Source organism: Athene noctua, chromosome 1 (genome assembly GCF_965140245.1).
Source record: "Athene noctua chromosome 1, bAthNoc1.hap1.1, whole genome shotgun sequence".
Classification (NCBI taxonomy): domain Eukaryota; kingdom Metazoa; phylum Chordata; class Aves; order Strigiformes; family Strigidae; genus Athene; species Athene noctua.
In genome coordinates this window covers 173,374,421-173,400,212 of record NC_134037.1, presented here as the reverse complement: position 1 = coordinate 173,400,212, position 25,792 = coordinate 173,374,421, and the positions used below count along the sequence as shown (strand labels likewise).

At 35.7% G+C, this 25,792-nt stretch overlaps 1 protein-coding gene across 8 annotated transcripts in view; it reads right to left on the bottom strand.

Annotated features, from left to right (window-relative positions):
- DMD (dystrophin) overlaps positions 1-25,792 on the bottom strand; it is a 1,208,865-nt gene that overhangs the window by 309,212 nt on the left and 873,861 nt on the right. For all 8 annotated transcript variants that reach the window (XM_074905425.1, XM_074905436.1, XM_074905445.1 and 5 more), the window contains one exon: positions 3,541-3,658. In XM_074905425.1, the coding sequence (XP_074761526.1) occupies positions 3,541-3,658 (118 nt within the window). The remainder of the gene's footprint in view (positions 1-3,540; positions 3,659-25,792) is intronic.

Below are 25,792 nucleotides of genomic sequence, written 5' to 3'. Positions count from 1 at the left end.
ATGCAATACTACAATTCTGTTGAAAAATAGAATCATGATCATTGACTTTTTTTGCAGTTCACAGAGATTCTCTAACAAATGCCTTTTGATTTGCTTGGTTTTGTATAAAACATTTATCTTGTTTGTTTTTATAAATACTTTAAATGGCAATAATGTTTTCTAAATATAATTCAAAGTTAGATTTTAATGAGCATAATATACAAGCAGAATGACTTAAGAGTTACCAATGTGAGCAGAGAAGCCAAAACCTTCAGGTTTTAAATTCCAGTTGATGGCATTCTGACCCATGCTGTGATGGAGAATGCAGCTACCTTGTAGCGTAGCTACAAGTCTCATTTAGTATTTATAATATATCTGTTCAGTGATACTGACCATATGATTGTGTTGGATTTTTTACTAACACCTTAGTAGCAAAAGGCAATGTACAATATATTTATATAGAAATTAGCTCATCTTCTCAGCTTTTTACTTCTCAAAGTGTGAGATACAAAGAGTGCTTCAGCTCAGGGAAGAGGTGGTGCACTAGATACAATTGAGTCTATCAGCTCCTGTGTGACAGACTGGCACAGCACAGCCCTGCACCCCCTTCCTTTCATGATGGGATCCAGTGCATTTGGCACCTGATAGTGTGATGTTACAGAAGGCTGCATGTCAGAGTGGTACATAGCTGCTGCAGAGGAGCACGAACAGCACAGTGCTGATGCTCAGGTCATGAAACTGGATGGACTGAATGAGCACTAATAACTGCTAAGACATAACCATGGTAACCTATCTGTATTCATGAAGAGGGAAAAAACACAGGAAAGAGGAAACAGTTCCTGAGTGAGGTAGTCAGGAAGGACTTCCAGTAGGTCTCTGGCGCAAGGTCCGAGTATAACAGAGGGGATGCTCTCTAAGGCTGTGGAGAACGTGCAGGCCTTAGCAAGTGAAGCAGGTTCTCTAGTCCAGGGTTCAGCTCTGGTTTCAAGCAAGATTCACGGGGATGGGCCTGGGGACAACACCCTGGGTGCAGTAGGCTGGGCTCAGTATGTGCTGGACTGCAAGGGAAAACAACTGCACTAGGTACAGCACAGCAGGCTTCAGAGGGGCTGTGTCAAGAGAGCACACAGCTACAGAGCACCCAGTGGTGCTGGGGATAAGGCGGGTCTTCCTATGTCCAGGACAGCATGGCACTTGTGAACAGGTGGGAGGCATCAACTACCCCCATGGTACCTGCAGCACAAACAAGTGGGTCCTGCCTATAAAGTTATTTAGCGGGCCTAATTCAAACCAAACAGAGTGATTTCCATCTTCTTCATACAACATACAGGGGAAAAAACCCCATGCAATTAAAAATATAAAAAATTACTGTTGATGTTTTAAAGAAGTACTTTCGGTGACACTATGCCACATTTGGCATATATTCAGGAAAACCTTGTGTCACGTTGTAAAGTCCCAGCATTTCCCCCCCCCCCCGGAAATATCATGATGTCCTTAAAATTCAGAAGTAATAAATACCTCTTGAATAGTGTTTAGTACTACCTACAATTGTACAAATATAAACTAAGTGTGAAAAAAACCTTCATGAATCTAGTTTGCTGCCTCAGAAGACTGGATCAAAAATGGCCCTGGTCATACTTTATCTCCCTCCATTGCAGAAACATAGAACCTGTATATTTCTGACAATAAATATTTTGTTTACTTCAAAATTATTTCATTATCAACAAGATGATGTTAGAAGGACAGCAAGATGTACCTGAAAGTACAGAAAGGGACGTGACCTGTAACCACTGCATCCTAAGTTGCACTTTTGCAGTCAAGGATATTGACAATTTCAGCATAGAAAATTGCTAAAGCACAGCAAAAATGAATCTTGTATACTTTGTTCAAAACCAGCTAATCATTTTGGGAATCCTTACAGATAAAAACTAAGAAATCATCATATACAATATATTCACCACACTGCTAGCCACAGATGCAAGCTGCAATATAGTTGGGTTAACAAATAATTAATTTGATTTGCAGTCTGATAGCTCACTTTTTTTTTTTTTTTTTTCTTCTCTTCTGTATTGGAAAGAAACATTTATTATCATATACCTTAGAAGGTAATTTCACTTAAAGTTTTCTAACAGAACAAAATGTAGTTATGCACAAAATTCACATGAAGAGATATAGGAATTATGCTTGCTTTTCATGTAAAGTCTACAAGTCTTATCTTCACAAGACTTGTCTCAGAATTAAAAAATAAAAAATGCTAGAAAATACTGATGGGAGTGCTACATATGTTAGCTTTGAATAAGTACTGTAAAGTTAAGATATATATGTACACGTTTCATCTGAATTCAACTGAGTATGTAATTCTAAAATTAATTTGTGCGCCAAAGAGGAATAGGTTCTTATGTAATGCATAAGCACTATCTATTTCTTCTCAAACTTCAGATAAAACAAATACAGCTTCTCTCTCTCTCAGTAATGTGTGTCAAGGCCGGAAAGGGAACAGCAGTTTAACAATGTTATTTCACATAGTATATAGTCAAAACAATGTCTGTACGTGCTACTAAGAACAAAGCAATCCAAACACGCAATGTGATTTTGAAAGTATTTACCTAATGGAATAAAAATAAAGAGGTAATATGTATATATATTAAAAAAAAAAAAATATATATATATATAATTTTTTTTAAACTATGGAAATAGAGTAGTTTAGCCCTACATATACACCTTCACAGTCATCAGTTTCTGGGACAGCTCAGAAACTGCAGCCCAAGATGTACAGAACAGTTTGCATCCACCTAAAATGATTTGGCCACATGCACAGCAGTTGGCCTGGGTCTTCTCTAAGCTCCACAGGGGACCTCTAAGACCATAAGAAAATATTTCTTTTTTAGTTTTCAGTCCTCAGTAATTAAAATAATAACTGAAGATATGTAACAGTCCACCACAGAGGGCTGCTTTTATAGCATGACCTTGAGAGCATGTTTTATCCTATAAGGACATGCAAGCATCCAAGAGTGACAAGACTATGTCTTCTATAGACTTCTAAAACTTAATCTACTAATTTTTCCACCCTCGACACAGCTAGTTGGTTAATCTTGGAAAGGGAAACCAGAACTGAAGAACTAATACAGAGTAATACAGAGCATCATCAGACTTGTGCTTCAACTGAGGGGAGATGAAAGAAGAGGCTGCAGTTGTACTATGGGGTATGGAGTTGAAAACTTCTTACAAGCTTATGGCTACACTCTGTGAATTCTTTCTTTTTGCTCCTTGTTTAAGAATAAATGTATTTCTTTATCTACAGTGACCACATTTTATATTTTCTACAATGTGCTTCCACTATGAAGACAAGCAATACGAAATAAAGGTGAAAAATTTGAAATATATGATCACTTTCACTTCTTCTGTATGTAATCTGGAAAATCTGTGTGAGAACTGCCTCCTAATAGAACTTTCCTTCTCATGGCAAAGGCATAAAGTGTCTGAAAAATGCTATGCGTATCAGGTATTACAATGCTTTCCACAATTGCTGAAACATCATATGATAGCAGAATCACCACTTACTGCGGTCAGTAATTATTGTTCTGGCCTCTTGATTGCTTGTCTTGTTTTTTAGATTTTGTGCTGCAGTTATTAGTTCATCCAGCTGGGGACGTCTTTGCTCCAGATCCTGTAGTATTGCCTAGTTGCACACAAATACAAAAATAAAACAAAGAAAAAAGCATGTAGAGCTGTTGAAAAGACTGTTTATAAGGACTTTTTTTTTTGTGTCAGCTTGATTTAAAACAGAAAAATTCTTTGTTGTTTTCAAATAATACGAAGAATTTGGTCTGGATCTTCCAAAAATTGTTGTTAGTCTTAACCTAAAAATACCAAGTATAACTTGTACTTATTTTAAAAGTACCTATAAAACTAGATACGAAATGACAATCATTCTTCATCTTTTAACCCATCAAATTAAGCAAGGGTAAGCTATTTTCCTCTATAAAGCTATAGAAGGATACTATTCTTCTATATTCTCTTAGATTTTACAGTGTATTTTAGAAAAGATACAGAGGGTTTACATTCTTACCAGATAAGGCAGGATTTTCCTAGGAACTCATGAAGTCTAATTAGTAATGTTTGTTTCTTAATATTTTATGAATATTTAATTATTATCTATTGGCTTAAAGCCACTGTAAGACTGTTAATCTTGCTTTTTCTGTCCTGACACCTTACCTAGCAGAAAAGTAATTAACACTTACAGTAATTTATATGTTAGTCAAGCAGATACATAAAATCCAGGCAATCTGACCAGAAAATAAGAAGTAGATCTAGAGTTTCTCACAGGGAAAAAGATGGGCTTCAAACTAATGACTTGAGATCTTTAGGAGGTAATAAAAACTAAAATACAATAGATTTAGATATAATGAAAATGAGAATTCAAGGAAAGTAAAGCATATAAGATTTATGCATATATTAGTTTAATTTATTTTGAAGGATTAGGGAAGAGCAAACAAGGAATCAGTTCAATGCTTTCCCAGATAAGAAGCATCCAAGCATGTATTTAAAAGCCATTGACCAAATCTAGCAAATTCAAGTCCTTATCATCTAGCTTCTAAAAAAGATGCTCATTAGATTTCCTAGTTTTAGGAATGGGAAGTAGCAATATTTATTACCAAATTAAGGACAAATAACTTTTTTCTGCCCACAATTTTGAGTCACCAGAACAGAACAGTTTGCTTGTCAGATAGCTAGTAGGTACAGTTTATCAGGTATAAGGCTGACAACAAAGGTCAGGGGAGGATTTTTATTTTTCAGGCTTTTTATGTGGACAGTGGTTAGATCATCTGTTAGCATGCTCACCTGGCTGTTGACTATATGTCTTGAGTATTTACTGTCTTAAAAGTCTTTTTTTTCCCCTTCCCTTATAATGCTTTTATTCTAAATAAACATTTATTTTACCAAGTTGTCACTCACTGCCAGTACTGGATAGAAAACACCTGCAGAGTCTGATCTTAAATTTGGCCCTCCAACATGGGATTAGATTTGCATGATTTTAACAATTTGAAGGTGAGAGGTAAAGGCCTAATATAATTTTCTGGTCAATAAGCTTAAGAAAAGAGCACATCACTTCCAGGAACTACAGCATGTATTATTAAAAACAAGCTAAAAGCTCCACGGAATTTCATTTTTGTTTAGTTACAAACTCTTCACAAAGAAAGGTAATTTTCAAGATACACATCTAACTACACTCTGTGAAATTCTTGCCTTTAACTTCTATATCAGAAATTCTTTGAAAATCTATTATAACTGGCTTTCTAAACTCATACCCAAAAGTTTGGATAGTATTTTGTTACTTGTATACTGATTGGATTGCATACAGATACACGCAGTTAAAGCAGCAGCTTGCATAATTAAGCGAAGAACAAATTTCTAATTAGAAGTCCCTCCATAGTGAAGGCACTCAAGATAAAAAGAAATAAAATCTACTGATGCAGTTACTACCTCTAGATATCTCTGTGCCTTCAAAATTCCATTTTCTGGGAAGACAATTTAATGAGTGACATGAATTTTACAATAGCAAAAGGAGTCCCATTGCAGCCTAACAGCATCTGCATTATACATATTGCCAAAATGGACTGTGCAGAAGGAACATTAAAACATGTACAACATGCTCAGATAATTGTGTGACCTCCAAAGTAATACTCCCCTTTCTCTCTCCTTCCCCCTACCTAGAAACCGTTTCAAAAAAGAAAAGCAAATTAAGTGATTCTAAGGTCTTATGCCAACTGTGACTCTAAACTGTTCCCTAAAGTTTCCTAAATATAATTTTTATATTTGATATACTGAATAGGAGAATGATTTATCTGATCCACCCTGAGTCTCCAACCAAACATTAAAAGCTATGTTTGTGCCATAGAAGAAAGCTTTTTCTTCTATGAAACAAAGCAATAGGTAAGGACAGTTCAGTAAGGATTTGTTCACTGCCAAACTGAGCGAATGCAATTGATGCATGCCAAGTGCTTACAGAATGATTTACCCACAAGACCCATCTGCAATTCTTGAACTGGACACTCAGGAAAACTAGTAATGTCTCTTTAAAGTGAGTCTTGCTAGTTCTGCTGTTCCCTCGGGGGCACAACAATCTTGTCCCTACATGGACTGTGAGGACATACTTCCCTCTGTCATTTAATGTGAATAAAATGACTTTCTGCTGGATGTACTAATGTGTATTTTTAAAAGGTCAAGAAGGACATGTTGAAACCCTTATACTATGAACAGACCTGAAGATTCTTGGCCCTGTCAGGAGACAATAATATATAACTGTAGAATAGACGGGTTATTTCTCAGTCTTAGAAAGATAACCACTCAGAGTAAAGAAAAAACAATGTTCCTAAAATTAATATATTTACTCTTTGATTTAAATCAAAGTGTCTGAGAACCTTACCCAAACAATGTTCTATTAAATTCAGTAAAATTTTATCCATTAAAATTGTTGCAAAATTGTCACAGCATTTATTGGTACAATTATACCAGTTGGTACAATCTTACAGACTTAGTAAATATATGTTCCACATGGAACCTACATCGTATTCACACATACAAACTGATGGAAACTTCAATAAAAGCAGCAACTAAACCACATAATTCCTGAGCCTTCCTGTGATTCTGTAGCATGAAAGTAAACAGCAACACTTAGGCTCCACTTAAAATATTATTAAATTTAGAAAAATATTCTGTGATTGGACAAACTAATCATACAGACTGATTTTGTGGGTAACAAAAAAATACAAGTACTTATGTAGGAAGGGAAGTGCTTTGATGAATACAAATTAAAAACCCACTAAATATGATTTTGGGGAAAAAAATGAATAGCTTCGAAGTATTAGCTGACAGGATCTAAACCAACCAACCAACCAACCAAATAAAATCCAAAACCAAAATCAGAAGTCATTCATATATGGAGATACATTTTAAAACTTTCACAAATTCAGCCAAATATTTTATGTTGTAAAACTGGATCCTCAACAGAAAACTAAGTGGAAACTATTAGAAGATACTGTTACAACAGCCATGGGAAGAAAAACTCATTAATAGTGGCACCCTGGTGGAGGCACAGCAGATGCAACAGACCAGATGCCTCTGCTTCAGAATGTCAGCACACTGAAACAAATGTGCTATGTAATAATGGGTAATACAGAAATAAAAGTAATTATGAAATGATTTTCAAAATAAATTAAACAGAAATCTATCTAGTCCCCATGAGGTCACCAAAAGCACAGGTACAAAGTCTTAGGGAGTCAGCTACACTAAAAGGATATTTTTTTTTTTAATAAACAATTTTATTCTTCTGCATATAATTTGCCTTTACTCTTTTCTACCTAGTGCTCTGTAAAGCTACAATAATGTATTCTGCAAAGCATTATAGACCACTTTCTAATCAAGAAATCTCTGTTTAATAAATGTAGTTCAACAATGAGTAGGTCAACAATGAAGAAGGACTGTTGACATCCACGTTTGTACAAATACATCTTTAAACCCCCAAAGAGCTTTTCTTTTTCTTCCATGTGCCTACGAGTGCCAACATAATAATGCTTGGTGACAGCACAGTAATGGAAAGATGAGATTCAGTCATCAAAACTGCCTACAGTTTGTTAGAAAGTGATGCTATTCACTTTTAACAATCTTTCCACATTTGTGGACAGCAGTTACTCAAAAGAAAAATCCAATTTTCAGGTTCCTAACTTTTATGATTTCTTTACACAAAATGGGGGTTGAGATACAGAACAAGTTGTTTAAGTCAGCAATTGCAATAACTTACACGAAAATTGCTAAAAAATAAACTAAAAAACTCAAACAGGTGACATGTGACAAATTCTTGGTGGGACTGCAAGGTTTGAGACAAAAAATTTAAAGATTCTCTAGATTCATAATGTAAAGTGTGCTACAGCCTGCATATTCGTCACTCCAGCCATGTGTGTAGTAGTTTATATAAAAGATACAATCTTTACAATCTATCCAATCTTTTTTCCTTTTTTCCTGACTTTATGGCAAGGACTATTAAATTGGAATATCTGAATTCCAGGATGGTACCAGGTTTTCAACATTCAACTAATAATTTACTAGTATTGATTATGTATGTTTACTATTTAATATCAGAAGCAATTTTTCTCACACCAACTTTCCATCTCCCATTGCCAAACTTCAAACTTATAAACAAGAGTTAAGCTTGCTGTTCTGCAACTTTATATATGACTGTGTCTCAGTCTGTGTGCTTCTTTAAATAGGCTCTGGGTCTACTTTGCACATGTTTTATATCCTTAAGAAAAATGTATCTGAAAACAAATAAATTAAAATGCCATAAAAATTAAAGATTATTGGGTAAAGTAGGTCCCACAATTCCTTGTTAGTATTTAACCTAGGAAGCCCCTTAGTGGCAATGATTACCACGTCTTCACAATTTTTCTGTGTATTTACATGCTACCAGTCAAGTATAGTTTGCTATTTATTTTTAACTTTTTTTTTTTTTTTTTTTAACTAGGTAAGAACGTTAATAGTGAGTGATCAAAATTTATGTTTGGACAGAAAGGAGATTTAGAGAAGACTTTCCATATTAAGAGCAAACTGGGAGCACCACATTGTCATAAACAACCCATGGCTGAAGACTAAAACTTCTCAACTGTTTGGGATGGTTGTTTTGGCACACCTTGTTCAAAGAAATGAACCAGTGGACCACAAGAGCACAACTGAATGATTAATATGGGAAGGTAAGAGAGAAGGAAGACATATTTTTCTTACGAACCTAGTCACTCCCCCAAACTCACCATGATATTCTTAAAAAAAGCATACTTCCATTAAACACTTGTTCCTCTTTTAAAAAACTTCAGACTCTAAAGCTTAAATTTAAACAAAAACTGAAGCAATTACTTCCTGAGCAAAATGTATAGCCATGACAACTTCTACTTAAAACATCTGAGTTTCTTAAGGCTGGTTGGTTCTCTAAATATAATGTGTTATATACACACCTAGAAAAAGAGAAAGCTTTGGAAAAAAGCGTGTTAACAATTTCAGAAAATGCAGATATGCAACACCTACAATTCATCTGCATAATAAAATTGGCTTTGTTAAGTTATTCCTCCCAAGCACAATTTGAATTTGTTTTCTTGTCACTAAGCAGGAAGGGTATATGAGAGAAAACTATCATTTACATACTCTCTACATTTAAACATAAAATTATGAAATAATGAAAGTAATATAATGCAGTGGAATTTTCTTTTTAAAACAACTTGTTTTGGCTATTAGCTATTTTGTGTTTTCCCTCCAAAGCACACATAATTTTAGGAAAATAAGATCTAGAGTTACTGTTTAGCAGTGTTGCTAGCTGGTTGGTACCTGTCAGTGAAATCAAAACATGAACAGACTGGACACTATGATTTGATTTTGCCCAAGTGATTTATGCCACTTAAATTTTCATAGGCACATATTTTTATTCCCACTTAGGGTCCACTCAAGAACTGCCTATGTAGCTCTCACCACTGTCTTAGTGAATATATCAACTCCATCAGTGATGCTGTAGGAAAGCCACCAGTGACAGCTTATCAGGTGTCTCACTGGATGCATGACACAGCATCCCAGAATTTTTTGTATGCTTTTTGTGACAGTCACTCAACATATTATATTGGTGGCATTGCAAATATCTGAGGACCATTCCTTTGTAACTTATGAATTCTGGTTTATAATAGGAAGTTATTACAGTAAGAAGTGCAACATGCTGTTGATGGACACTAAACCAAGCAGAATGGGAGTAATTAATTTGAATCTCCATGCTTTGACCAACAATATAAGGTGATTGTTGGAACTGGGATAACTCTCACTCTCTCTTCCTCCTCTGCTCCATTTGTCAGTAGAAAAGGACTTTGGGAGCAAGTATTGCAAGATCTCTAAGGAAAGGTGACTGAACTCTAGAAGAGAGAAAAACCTTTAAAATCTGAGTTTCCAGGGAAATCAACTATACAGCTCCAGAACTGCAGGAGACAACACCCTTCTACTCATTCACAAATGGGGTAGTCAACAAGGAAAAGTACATGCAGAATGGGTCAGAGTCACAAGTAAGGTACAAGAATGAGACTTTCTGAGAGGCTGTCAGCCAAGGCCAACTGAGATTTTTTTTTTTACTGTCCTTATAGACCACCAAATTGGGTACCAACATTAAGAAAAAGGTGGCATACACACAGGTTGCAAGACAAAGGTAATATGATTTGAAGCAGGTCCAGCGAAGAAAGATGTGCCCTAGCCATAGAAATAAAAAGGTAAATAAAATTCAGCCAGCCGCTGAAAAGATTTTCAGAGTAGGAAAACCAGCTGCAGAGACATACGGATGCAATACACTAGATCTCTTGTAGAGGGATCTCCAATTAATGCATGTTAGAGGCAGCTACCCAGGTGTGAAGCTAAGACTCAATTTGGCTATTTGATATGAACTAATAATGCTGTACATATTTCACACTCATTTTAAACATTCATACCATCCATTACTTGTTGTCAATGATAAAAAAAGAGAAAAACTATGTCACAACACCAGTTTATACCAACGCAACCTGAAGAAAATAACCAAAGGAACTTGATGAGACAAGAGAAGCTCTACCCTGCTAAACCTGGACTTTCTGAACCCACTCCTTTTCAGGAGGAAAATAAAATATAAAGAGGGGCAAATATTTCCAAAATCTTTGCAAAGTTTATCTGTGCGTTTAGTGACATTTACAATGGCCTGGTTTTGCGGAGCTAATCTGTAACTCAGCAACTCCCCTTTACGCTGGTATCCCAGAAAAGATGTGTTTAAGATACAGAAAAGATGCAAGCTGTCTACATGGCCCAAGGAACCTGCAATATCACAAGGAGTTGCAAGAATGCTAAAGTAAAAATAAGCATAAAAAAAATATTTAACTTGTTCCTAACAGCTACTATGGCACCTTACATGACAATACATGGAACGAGATAGGACTGTAGCAGAAGTGGTTGAATTACCAACTTTTCCTGAATAATTGGTAAACAAAAAACCAGAGTCTTCAGGAATTCTAAGAAGTTTAGGAAGCTTAGCGACTACATGCTAAATAAGATCCCTAGATAAGATTTTTTTTTTGACAGACTGTGTCATTTTTACAATAATGCATACTGACATGTTCAAAATTGATGAACACTGGCAACTATTTCAGACACCATCTATGGGAAAACAAGCACTGAACAGAGGGACACTACATAGGAAGCACGCTGTCTATGTTATTTTGCGCATATGGTGCATATCCAGGAAGGGGGTCAAACCATCAGCAGCTTGCTCATTCTAACTGAGATGTCTTGATGGAATACATCCACTGGAGTCCATCCAGTGGACAGGATAGAGAGGAGACTAGGAAAAGATTATAGCTTAACATGGTTTGTGACTAGATCATTCTCAAATAAAATGAATTCACTCTATGAATGGCCGGAAAAAAGGCATAAAGCTAAAGATGTATCTGTAGCAAGTAGAACAACATGTAAAGATTTGGGTGCTTGGCAATAATGAAATCCATTCAGCTAGAAGAACGTGGTGATAAATCACATGTAAGAACTCAAGGCTGAAACAGGATTACAGCTCTAGGAGTAAATCTGAGTATACGTGAACAGTGTATGAAATGACAGCCTTTTGCCCCCGTGCAGTGTGGGTGCTCAATACTATTTTTGTTTGCAATAAAGTATGCGCATCTAAACAATCAGGCAAAACTATTTCAGGGTATCTTATGTCCTTTCAGGCAATCACACTAACTTAATGGATGGGAACCAGTGTTAGGAGCTACAGAGCTTCCCCAGTTTCTATATTATCAGCAAAACCAACATAGCTACCATTTGTGGAATGTGAATTTGCAAAATTTACTATTTCTCCTATATAACTAAATGGTTTTCAGATTAAATATTTTCCCACTGCATTTACAAATGCATATTACCAAGAAAACTGAGGACAGCTGTTCTGTTTCTCAAAGCTGCAGCTTTACTTTATTCTGTACTGTTTTTTCAGATGATGGTGGTAGTGATCTCCTTTTATCTGAGACTGATCCAGTGAAAAATATACTTGTCATGCACTTCAAAAGCAAAGATATAGGTTCTTTACCTTGTTACATTTTTAAACAGAAGATGTGTTTACCTTGCATAAAACAGTACAGAATAGACATAATATTATGAATATAAGCAAAGCAAGCAGGTATTTTTAGCTATTATTTTTTAAATTTAAGAAAATAACAGATGTATTTTTATGAAGAAGGAAAGCTAACAGCTTGACTAAAGATGCTCCCCACATTATCCCATTTTATAGGGAAAATATTAGCCTGAATCAACTTTATGCTCTAAAAAAACCCCACAAAATGACTTCCTCAATTTCTGCTGTAGTCCCTGGAAATCTTTGATTACTTTTACTGGAAGTTTTCTTCAGTAATAGCAAGTGAATAACAATTAAGAAGAATAAAATGGATTGGCACAGCATCATTTACCAGATAATTTTTGCTTTAGTACCTTATGACACTAAATGTTTTTCTCAAGAATAAAGTAAAATGAAGAAAGAAGACTTCATCTAGTTTGTTTGAGTGTGCTTTTGAAAAAGAAAACAAAAGCTGCTACATCAATTGTTTCTTACCGTGAATTTAATATTATTTAACTCTGTGTGCCTGTATGGGTGTGGTTGTTTCTTATTTACCATGTCTGGTAAGAAATGCTGAAATAACTCTGCAATAACTTTAGCCCAAATCTAGTAACTCAGATCCTTATCTTTATTCATATCTCACTGTCATTCTGAAAGATGAGAACCATACAAAGTAACAAGCATATTCAGAAAGATTTTACTCCTAGAGGTATCCTTCTGCCTTCCATTTTTGTTGCTTTGCTTTGTTGTTTCTGTTTGTGTGTTTTACTTCTAGTTTTTATTCCCCCATATTTCCATAGCTATGTATTTAATTCAGGGCAACAATAACACAGAAGGTAAAGGCAGCAACTTTAAAAATTCTGATGTTGGTCATATTTCATTAACAGTGAAGAAAGGAAATCAACATAATGTAGATATTGCAATTCCGGGATAAGTATTTCATTTAAAAGACTAGAGATTATGAAGACAAAACAGTGGTGTACTCTAAAAATGGGTTATTGGAAGTTTAGACTGGGCAAGACTTACCTTTGTAACTAATTTCAAAGGGGAAATCTCAAGTTCCCAGTTGTCAGCAGAAGTTAGTAAATTATTACCATCTTGTCTCACTAGTGTCACAGATACACCAGTCTTTTTAAAATACCATATTTAATACTCAAAAGCTATAATTTGCCCTTCACGATGTAAGAAGTTATGGGGTAAGCTGAGAAACAGACGTAAGTGCTGCGCACTTCAGCATCACTACATGTAGCCAAAGCAGGAGCTGAAGCTGAGTTAGGTCCCCCAGCTATTTTGCAGTGTGAAAAGCGGGTGGAGAGTCAATGCCTCAGGAGGGAACTCAGCCACACGTAGGCTGTGTGGAAAGATGCCTAGCCACTGCGTGACTAGCAAAAATACATGAGTCCTCCTTGCCTTGTTGCAGGTGATGGGTTTCCTGGTGACAAGAGCCAGGTCCTTGCTTTCTCTTTCCTGTCCTGGGACTCCTCAACTCTCTTCGGCGCAAGAGGAGCAGATTAACACGGACCAGAACAGCCTTGTGTAAGAGACATTTCTGAAAAATGGGAGGGAAGGAAGATCCTGAAAGCAGGTGACTCACTGCCTGGATGGATGCCTTATCCACTGGAAAATGATCATAAGAAAAGAAAACGGCACAGGTCTTCCTCCTGCATTTTTAGTGAATAATCTTTTGATATGATGATAAAAAACACCTAGCAGATTAAAGCACATATTCACAGCAGGCAGGTGAAGAAGGCTTATTATGAAGATAGCTACTGGAGTTTAAATTTCTACAGAGCAGGTTAGAAGAACTTCTATTCACAGGTAAAAGCCAGACTGAAGGAGCACAGCAATGGAACTATTGTAGAGCTAAGCACCAACAGAGCTGGGCAGGGGTGTCAAGGCTGGGAGAAAGCCACCTATGTTATGCAATTATGCCTCATTTTAGCCTTTTTGGTCCTTTTATGGCGCCACCCCTTGGCCAATGCAGCTTGCTGCAGAGGGTAAATTTATTGATGCTAAGGACCACTAAAGTCAGTTTTCTGATAATACAGTAATTATTGATTATGGAAACGATAGTGTTAAAAAGATATATTGGCTGGAAATTGAAGACAGAAAAATTCAAACAGGAAAGATGTAAATTCTTAGTAGGGAATCCATTTAAAAATCTGAGCAGATTACTAAAGAATGTAAGAGATTTTAAATTAATAGAATTGTGTAAATCAGGTGTGCTTTTTTTTTTTTTTTAATAGACAAAATTTTGAAGAGCAGGTAGAGGAATCCCTATCTACAATACCATGGATTATGGTTTCATAAATACTATATGATTATACTCATTCTGTCTGACCTTGAAATCTATGAGAAATTAAATATACATTTTGCATTGAATTTTAACTCATCTATAATGCCAATTTATCTGAGATGAATTTTCAACACCTGTTTCCTCAGATCAGTATCAGTCCTACTTGGTTCTACTTCCCTCACGCAGATATAGTGTAATTTAAATATATTTAATCGATTTCTGATGAGAGCAGTGTTTAAGCATAAAGTTAAGCCTAAAACTGGAATTATTTCTTGTTCAGACAAGGGGAACTCTTACTATGAACAATTAATGTATTTCATCTGCAACCGCTGCTTGAGGCAGAAGGTGCAGACATTGATTAGTAGCTTGCAGAGAAGCCACAGAATTCTACTTCTGGAGAAGAAAAATTAGCATTTTTCTTTTTCAGAAAATACAGTTTTATTATCAGAATGACAGTTTCAGAAATATATCGGATATAAATAGGAAAGAAAGTATCACTGGTAAAGTCAAATGACACTACTATAATAAAAGCAGGAACTAGTAATTTGGTTTATATGTGTATTATGTGTACACACACAGAGCTATATATAAGCATATACAGATATAGATACGGATTTTGCAGTGGGCCTTTGCAATAACAAAGATGGAACCAAAGAAAAATAAATTTCAAAATTAATGGCTTTCCTCTGATTTCTGTTCTGTAGCTGAAGTGTAACTGAGGCTTGAGGGGCAATGAGCTTGAGCACTGCAGTCTGTTCAAAACAAAGAAGGAATTCTTGGAATATTATTACAATGTACTTATCAATATAATAAATGTTCATGATAAAAGAAAAAAAATAAAATTTAGGATTAACTTCTCCATTGAAAGTCAAAATGAAAATACACTTCTCTATATAATGTCTGAAAAGTTGTTTTGAAATCCTGACATTTTTGCACAGAGATTTTCTGTGCACTGCAATATATTGTTTTGTTGCTGTAATTCCCTTGTTTTAGAGAAACAGAACTTGATTTTTAGCCATGTGAATTTTTCCTAGGACAAAAGAATGAAAATGGGTGTAAAATTGTTTCTTCCAGAATATTTGTATTTACACTTAGTTCCTGTTACGTTTTGTCAAATATGAACATTTTATAGACAAAGTACTTCCACAGTTCCAGAAAGAAATTGTCTCCAGGTTTTACCAAGACTGTTCCCATATACTCACCCTCCCTTGTACCACAGAAGATGAGCCTTAGCTACATAACAAACTATATTATACATTGCTTTGCACTAAAAATTCTTACCATATTCAGAAATTCACTATGTGCAGTTCAACTGGTGTCAGACATAGCTAAAAGATAACTCTGAAGACTGGATGAATGTTTATCATCCATTTTTATAGTGCTGTTTTTCAACTTGAGAGAGTTTTGGTTTGTTTTTTTTTTTTTAATTCACAGACCTCAGTTCCTAAACTTTATGACTCATGGCACTGGCTACTAACAACTCCCTAGTAAAAAATGTTAATCTTTATCAGTTAATCCAACTTGATTTTCAGTTTTTCACTGATTTTTATCTTTTTCCATGCCAACAAGTATTTCTACATCTTACTAGCATTGACACACAATTTGCCATGAAGAACAACATAGATATATATAAAATACTCAAATAATAATTTTCAAGTTCAACATGTCTGAAAAGTTGGCCTTATCTGATATGTGATATTTTCACTTTACTCACTAAACTACTAAGGTGCAAGAAAATACCATTCCATATAAAGTATTGATGTGAGGTGAAAATACTATACCATATAAACTAAGTATTGATGCAGTCAGCTCTCCAGAGGTGGAGAACCCAAATTAACTAGGAGACTGTAAAGGTGCATCTGGACACTGTCTCCTGCTCTCCCCCTCCCTGTTACCATAACAAAGTCAGTTTAACTGAAAGGCCATATTGGGAGGTGGAAACAAGAGCTTCCAAATGTGTTACATTTTTAAAAATTAATGATTTGTATCTCCCTATGGAAATGAGAGTATTGCTAGATTGTGACAAGCAGTTCTTCAAGAGCTAAATCCTGGAAGGACTCCAGACTGAGGTCAATGGCTTTCTGAAAATACCAGCTTGGAAAACTGGGAGGTATTTTACAGCCTGTACTGCTGAAAAATCTATCTATCTATCTTGGGAATTTTTTCTTACTCAACTTTCTGACCTTATTCCTTCTCTCCTCTTGAAATTTATCACACACATATATGCAGATAACACTTCTTTCCAGTGGCTTTTTCAACCAGACAAAAAAAAAACCAACAACCAAACCACCCAACTTATTTTTCTTCAGAACTACATTTGAAGACAATTTTTTTTTTTTTTTTTGGTCAGCTATTAATAAAAGAAAACCGAGTTTAGGAAGCTACTATTTCTACTTTATCCCTCCAGAGTACCCTTCTAAATACCTTCACTTCAAGTATTAGAAAATGCAAAGATGTGAACTGTAGCCATTGTCCAAGGGATTTAAAGAACTCTCTAGAAACATGGGCTGAGGATCATAAAACCAGGAATAAACAACTGCACTAAGAAATAAAAGAGAAATATTACACATAAGACAGAACAGATGCCATTATCTTTTAGTCCTGAAGAACCAGCTAAAAGCAACATCATTTTATTTATCCATGACAACATACTATATTCTGGTTAAAAACAAAACTCTGAAGCACTGACAAGTTTAGGAGCTATGCCTCAGCATCTCCTAATACTCTGTATCAGCTGCTTTCTCAAAAAGGCTTGTAAGGGCTATGGAGGCAGCACTGGCTGATCATTTCTAGTTGGTGTACCAGTGGCACTGATGCCACTATGCCAGTTTACTCCTATGACCCTCCTTTTGCTCTCAGTCTGCACCTTGTGCCAGAAAGTTCAGAGGACAAAAGTAACAGAGACACGACTAACAAACAGCCACAGGAGCAAGATGGCAAAGGAAATGCAAAATGGCTGGGCTGCTTTACTGAAGATGGGTACACGAGGAAGAGAGGACAGCAGTTGTTGGTGTACAGGTACCTAAAGTTACACAATTGTCAGTTTGATTTGGGTGATGCTGAGAGAAAATGCCAAAGCAGTGCAACACCAAAAGGAGCAGTGTAGGATATTATTAAGACTGTGGTAACAGATAAGACTGATTTTTTTCTTTTTTTAAACAGGTTCCTGACAGAGTAATAACTGCTATGATTTAATTTTTTCTTAATCTGTATTCCAGGTGTGGATTAGTGTGTAAATGAGGTTGTTTCCACTTCATGTGCAACCCCTATATTTATTCAAAACAAAACAAAAACCCCAAACTAAATGTAGTTCTGAAAAACTGCAAAGACCTTAATCAGTTTGTAAAATTTTAGCTTTCTTTCAAACTTTAATTACTCACTGCTGCAGATGTGCAGGCATTAAGAGATAACAAATAATTATATAACAGATTCACCATGTATGCCAAGGTAGTTCTCCTGAGGCTTGATAGTTTATTATTTCCTAAGTCACTGTAGATCAAAGGAAGATGTTTCAAACTGTCTTCCACAGTGTAAGAGACATTGCATATGGAAATCAGACCATACGAGGTACTCTCTTGAAGGACTGTTACCTACCATAAACAACTAAAGTCTTATATTTGAGAGATACATCAAGAGAGATTTCTATACATGCACAGAATTGCACAGAATTTCTGGCTGAAGGCATGCTTATTGAATTACCTCCAAATTTAAACTCTATCCCCAGATTAACAATCACTCAAACCCTAAATAGCCACAAAGTATGATCATACTCATTACTCATACTGGACAACAACAACAAAAAAAATTAGCAACTGTCACAGCAGCATTAACCCAAGAGTTTATCATAAGGTGCCCAGATGCTGGTGTACTGCTGCAAGCTGGACATACTGTTCCTTGGAAGAGGGAACAGTAGTTCCTGGCCAGCTGCACCCACACTGCTTCCTTCCTACTCAACTGCTTAGATGCAGCTGTGCCATATCGACCAGCTTACCTGGTTTGAGAAAGGCAAATACTTCAGGCACAAGTGCATGAAGGATGGGAAAACAGGAATGAGAGTGAACAGCGGGACAGCAGCACGAGAGGGAGGGGGTGGAGGTATAAGAAAAGCAGTGACATGCAAGAGAGGAGCTAACTGATATTTGAGCTGTGCACTCCAGAAAGGCAGTCAATCCTCAATTACCTATGGATGATTTAACCTCAGTTCTGGATTAAATACAACATGGGGCAGAGGCACTACAGCTGATTCAGTAAAGAGCTAATTTAGGTCAGATAGACTGAACTAATGCACACAGAGTGCAGTGTGAACATAGTTGTGTAATTTCTGGGGCCAGCTCAGCAGTATGGTGCCTTTCAGGAACAGCCTGAGTTAATGAGACCTGATGAGTCTCAACTGACTGAATGCAGAATCACTTACCTTTTCCTGCATCTGCTCCCCAGCTTTATCTCATTTAAAACAGCTGCAATAAGCCTATCTGTAATCAAGGCACCTCCACAATATTGCAGTACTACTAGCATCTGTGCATGTATGTGTGTGTACAAGAGCAAAAGAGGTCAGACTCAAGTCTTTATTGCTACATATTCCATTTTTTTTTTTTTTTTTTTTTAAAAAAAAGGCACAGCAGATTTGGATCAACTTCATGGAGCAGCCTGAGGATACCTGAACTAACTGTCCACAGTTTAATCTTGCACATATTTCCTACTATTCCTATTGGAAAGATATTTTCAAATATTTGTTTGCTATTACAACCTTGAAGTTGCTGCTTAGCCAGGCTATTGCTCAGAACTTGCTGTCACCAGTTCTTTTAGCTACCTGATGATTTCTTTGTTGTTGTTGATCTTCACTACATCTTCTACCAGAAAAAAAAATAAAATTGAAATATATGTATGTATATATACACACATGTTCACACACGTATATATACACGCAGGTAATATGAAACAGTAGACAATATTTGGATAAGGAATACAACCCAATACAGAGAACCTAAATAGCTTTTTGTAGTATTACCTACTGTGTTTGTTATCCCCCTACTGGCAACAAGAGTTTCAAATCCGTTGCTCATTTCTCTTCTGAAACATTATACAAGATGGAGATCATTTTTGCAGATGCTCTAAAGTTTGTAATCTTATTTTGTCACAACATTTCTCCCAAATAGAATTAAATAGTCACTGAAACTTTTGAAGTGATAGTCTGAAAAAAGGGTTGTTCTAGCACTAATCCTTATGCTAACAGCTTCAAGGCAGAAGGTCTCTATGTGAAAGACAATAAACAAACAATGCTAATTTTGTTACTGGTATAACATCGTTCTTATCTAGCTCAATATGAATTGTGATGTGACAACTCGTGAATTTCAGCCATAATACTTGGGAACTTGCTCAAACAATCTCACAGGCATTAATAATAATATTTGAGAACTTGCAATGGATGAATATAAATCACTTCTGAAAGAGGGACAGAAAACCACGCTGGAACTCTTAGGTGAATTATCCTGAGTTCTAGAACATATGATAAAACAGTCTGAGGGCAGGGAAAAAAATAATAAGTAGCAGCCCACCATTTATCAAGAGTAAATAACAACCAGTCAGCTGACTTTCCTTCATCCAGATCTGTAAGATGTGGACAACATGTAGAAGTTGTGTCTCATGCCCTTCACAAGGCTTCTGATACCGCCCATGTGATGTTACCACAAGCAAGCTAGGAAATTTTGATTTAAATGGAAATTAAACTAATGGAAAAACATAACCTGAAAGCACTATATGGGAATACAAGTGAAGCTACATACAGATTTGCACTATTTCTAATATTACTCACTATTTTCATTAATTGTTTTGTTGATGCAATAGAGGGTGGATTTTTTACATTCACAATGATGCAAAACCCAACCAGAAGCAAGCACTTGAGAAGAGGAACACAATTCAAAGTGGTCTCAAAAAGCCTGAGAATTGAATTCAATAGGTGCAAAGCACTAAAATAACTAGATAAATAAACTGGATGAATTTAGGAACAGGTTGCAAATGACTGGACAGGGTCAGAAGTCTAAAAACAAGGATAGAAATTTTAAAAATCGGGATTTGTTTAGTCTAGAGAAAATTGAACTGAAGTATCAGCCTTCAAATATATGAGGTTATTGCTGAGAGTTAACTATTCCCAGTTTCCATTGTGGTGACATAATTAGCTTAAATTGCAGCAGGGGATATTAAGGTTGGAGACAAACATCTTTTGATCTGCAAGGATTGCAAAGTAGTGAAAAAAAAATTCTGCAAAGCTACAGAAAAATCTTGACTTAAAGAGCAGGTTAAACAGAAATTGGTCAGAAATCATTTAAGTCTAGGTGATCCTGCCTGAGGCAAAAATCTGGACTGCACAGCATTTCAAATCTCCTTCAAGCCCTATTTATTATACCTACTCTTCCTTTGTGGGAAAAAAAAACCAAAACAACCAAACCAAAAAACCAAAAAAAAACACTTTATATAAAGCAGCATGGAGAATAAAGTGGAGCCCTATGCTAATTTATAGTGTCATTTTTCACAGAACTTTAAATGTTGGTTTGCATAAAAACACGATCATGTGCATTTCCTATAGCTAACACATTTTCAACTTTTATTATGATTACTTGATAATAATGGAGAAAAACAAAAAAGGAAGAATGAGAAACCGTACCTGCAGACTGACTGACTATAATAAGAAGAACACTTACTAAATTATTTCTTCCCCTGAGTTAGCTTACTGCTGTTAAAATTGGCCTCTCTGTCACTGTCATTTCTTGTAGAATGATATTTTTTACAGAATGACAGTGCAAAATGGCAGGGCAGCACTTCCTTTTCTCTATTTGTAATTTCACTGAAAACTGCTAGCCTCAATTTCTTAGCTAACATATAAGGAGCTTGTTTTACTTTAACTGACATATCAGGTTTCTCAGAAGTTTGATGGCAGAATGAGAGGTGTGCACTGTAATACATGGATGCAAATTACACAGGAAAGAAAGGCTGTGTGGGTGTTGGGTTACTATTATATATTAAAAAGTATTTTTAAATAAAATCAGAGTAATTACCTCATCTCAATAATCAACCCAGAATTTATATTCCAGGTCTGAAGAATATGATGGGTCTATAATCAGTAGTAGCACAAACTGCCTAAGAAGAGGCAGATCAGAGAGGCTGTGATGGCAGGAGATGTGACTGTAATGTGAGGCTTCAATCATACTGCTCCAGCGCTGTAATTCCAAAACTGGGCTCCCAGATCCTGGCAACTTGTCGTCTATACGCCTGCCTTCTCCATATGGTAAAAGTTGGTAAAACCACTCTAAGGAATAAAATTAACATTGCCATTTGCTTGGAAAGAGCTGCCTTAACTTTTTGTTAAAGGGAGCCCTGAGCTTCTTTAAAGAAGTCAACAAGCATGCAGAGAAGGATGATTTAGTTCAGGTAGGATAGATACATATATAAAATATTTTGTATAAAGTCCCTCAGAAAAGAGTTTTAAGAAACTTGGAAACATTACATAAAAAGAAAGGTTCTCTCCTGAACGTGTATTTCGTTGAAAGACATAAAAGAGTGGGTAGGAGTATTCTGCATTCTTGTAGTGGAAACTGGTTTAGAACAGATAAAAGAAATTATTTCTTCTCATAGCAGGTAGTGAGTAGCTAGAGCTTGCTGTCACAGGAGGTTGTGAGGGCCAACAGAATCAGCAGTTTCAGAGAGGGATTAAAAAACTTTGTGAACAATAGGGTGAAAAATAGATGCTACAAGGAATTGGCAGTAATGTGTCTCCTGATATTCCCAATCCAACAGCTATGGATGCAAGGGACGGGGTTTGATATGAGGGGAACAGTCTACAGAAAGCAGCCAGGCTGGTACATTCTCCCTCCCCAACCTGTTATAATGTCACCACCACACTTTGCTGGGCTAGACAGAACACTGGTTTGACCTGGTAAGGCATTTCTTATGCTCTCAAGCATGGTGAGACGCAATTTCAGTCCCATTTATAAACCTAGTTATTCTTTTACTGGTTGTAGGTCTGTATAATACCAATTCTGTAACCTAAAACCCTGAGAGATCTTTGGCAAATATAGAGTTATGTGAGACTAAAAATATTTGTTATGAACAGTGTGGTCCTCATCCAAATTCATGCAAAATCCTATGTGAGATGTTTCATTTTTTCCCTAAATTATAGGGAAATCTGTAGTGTTATAAAAAGATCCTCTTTCAGTAGTAAACAGGAAAAGGATTTGATTTGTTACTATGCTGGCATAATATTATTTATTTTAATAATAGATATCTTTTCTAGATGCTGCTAAGAAGTCTCCAAACACTTGCCTTTTTTTCTAAATCAAGGAATAAAAAATAAATCAATAAAAAAACAACCAAAAACCCCACGATACATATTAAAATGCTTTTCATGTCTGCATCATATTCCAATTATTTAGTCATCACAATTTTCCATTGAAATGAGAAAGTCTGAAAAAGTTGACAAGGTTGAGACAACACAAACAGTTCATCTGAGAATCCAATTGCATCTCCCTCCGGGCAGTAAAAGGGCATAACTGTGCCTGAACAGATTGCTCCCAACTGGAGCAAGGGGGAAACACAGACCACGTCCTAACTCCTTGAATCATGTTGCAGCTGCAGCCCTTCTCAGGCAGCACAATACAAATCTGCTCCTCACTCAGGCAGTGTGGCTTGGAAGATTACAACACAGATCAAACCAACTTAATCTAACGATAACACACAAGATAAACTGATTTCACATAGCATGCTTCAAACTAGTAATAAGCTTGTAACAATTAAAGAAAGGCTGAAAAATAGGAAAGTCTTTTCACCCCACTCTTACACAGGCTGCTTTAAAATCAGCCTTTTCATATTTATTCTCCCTAAATATTCAATACTGCATATCCTTAGTGACATTTCTTCGAAGCAAAATATGTCTTTTTTCCTGACCTACTCAAAGAGCTCTATACTGGGAAAGAAAGACACATTCTCTTATTAACTGACTTGTTATTCCTGTTCATCACTTCTGAAGTGTGCAGAGAAGCCATTATCACCAAATTACAGTCTACAAAATGCATGGAATAAGAACTAAGATGATTTGGATGGAGACAAAACAAAACATTATATCCACAATGTGTGTTGAGAGCTTTATTAAACAAAGTTGTAAGTAAAGTCACATATCTTCTTCCTCTCTTGGCTGTCACTTTATCTATTTCCTATGCTCCATTACCTCTGCACAAGCCCAGGAGGTGTTTGCACATAATAGCATTTCATTCGTGATTGAATTTACACTGAGCGTTCCCCTCGTATTATGCATACCTATGATTTTGCATTTTATCGCTGCTTAAAAAAACCCACTTGTGAACCCCATGCAATACTTTGGGAAACATACTTTATAACCAAATTTTAAAAAGAATATTTTTAGTTCTCACAGATGCAAAGACACAAGATTTGAGTTCATGAAATCTTTCTGCAGTACTTATTCCTGAAAGGAACATAATTATAATGTATTGTGCATGTTTGTTGTCATTTTGAAACTGTGCTCCAAAGTAGCCATTGCAAGTAGATTAATGCCAAAACAGATAACAGTCTGCTCTTTAATGGCCAAATGGTTAAATGGTTTGGAAATCTGAGATAACATGTCTAACATTTCAGTGGCAAGAAACATATAATCACTTTTTTTACAGTCTGTCTCAATTTTGTGTCTAAGAATAAGAATTACAAATGATTTTGTCATTGCTCAGTAAGATATGCCAGGAATTTGTATGGCAGCTGAAATATGATAAAAACAAGTAAAGCATGCTGGGTTTTTTGTTGTTTGGTGGTTGTTTTTTTTTTTTTTTTCCCAACAGAATTAACAGCGTCTAAATAATTTCTAAAGAGATATGAAGACAGGATCCTGAACCTGTGGAGTTTACAAGCTTGTTTCCTAAAAACTCATGTAGCAAATCTGCATAGTACATGGGTGACCAAAACTGACAGGTATCAAAAGTATATAAGAATACTGCAGAAAGGTTGAAGACGATAACAAAAATCTCGGCATTTGGGTGATAAAATTAAATGTATGAGTGGTTAAATGTTATAATCCTACTTTTTCAGAGAAAGTGGGTATATAAACCAGCAAAATTTCAAGTACAGCCTGAATACATTCTGGTTTCTTTTTGTACATATTACGGTCAACAACATACGATCTGTAAAAAAACGACCAAAAATATCTGGGAACACCTTGTTGGAAAACCATACAATAAGAAATAAAACCTAGTGTTTTCAACATTTAACCTTTATGCTAATTAGCAGTTATTTCTGAATTATTTCAGTAAATCTCTTCCCAAGTAGATTTTTTTCTTTTTCTTACCCTAACTAGAATGCTATTAGACAGACAGGTAAGCAGAATGCTACCCAGCAATCGTATGCCACAGGCAGCTCTTACAGGAACTGGAATCCTCTGTTGTGTCACCTTCCACACAGTGCATCTCTCTCAGGAAAAATTCAAGTAAGTTTGGAAAAGAAAGGAAAAAATACAGAGATGGATTGAAATGAAGTCAGAATGTCTCCAATGAGAAAAATTGGTAGCAAAACTTTAAAAGGATCGTCATTTTCTGTTGAGTATTGTGAAAAAATGCTTGTTTTCACATTCTTTTTAACAATCCATTATAATTCTTTTGATGTAGAGGGAACTGAAAATGAGTCCTGCTGTTCATTCTTTTTCTTTCTGAGATAGTACTAAAAAAAAAAATCTATTTATACTTTTTTTTTGTGTGTGTGTGTGTGTGTGCTGGAAATGATAATTACAGTGAAAAAGTTTCATTATGTAATGGCAGCAGCAGGAGAGAAAGTTGAAAATGATAACCTAAATGGCTATTTATCCATCACTCAAAACAGGCTGAAGAATCATTTATCCTATATATTGTTAAATAGCATCCCTGAACATATCTCCTACAGCAAAACCTAGATAATGATCATATAGCCTGGGCACTTCAGAAACAGGCATACAGTGAAACATGAAATCAAGAGAGCATATTTTCCTACATGCTTTGTGTTCTACACTAAGAGGTCTCCAAAGGCTGTCCTGTTATTTTAATTAAGATTTGTGATTTTAAGATTGTTTAATGAAAGAACTTCAAAGGAATTGGGTAATCAGCACCCAAGGAAATTGTCAGGTGCACAATTTTCTTAGATTCCACTGACAATTCTGATTTATGTATAAATCATTCTAATCATCAGAGACATACAAAATTATTAAATTCATACAAAAATATTCATAATTAAACAAAATATATGAATTTTCACCTTGACAATATATAAAGGAAAATAATTTAATAAAAAATACAAACTAATATACAAAATGAACCAACATGACTGAGTAGAAGTTTCAACATGCAAGA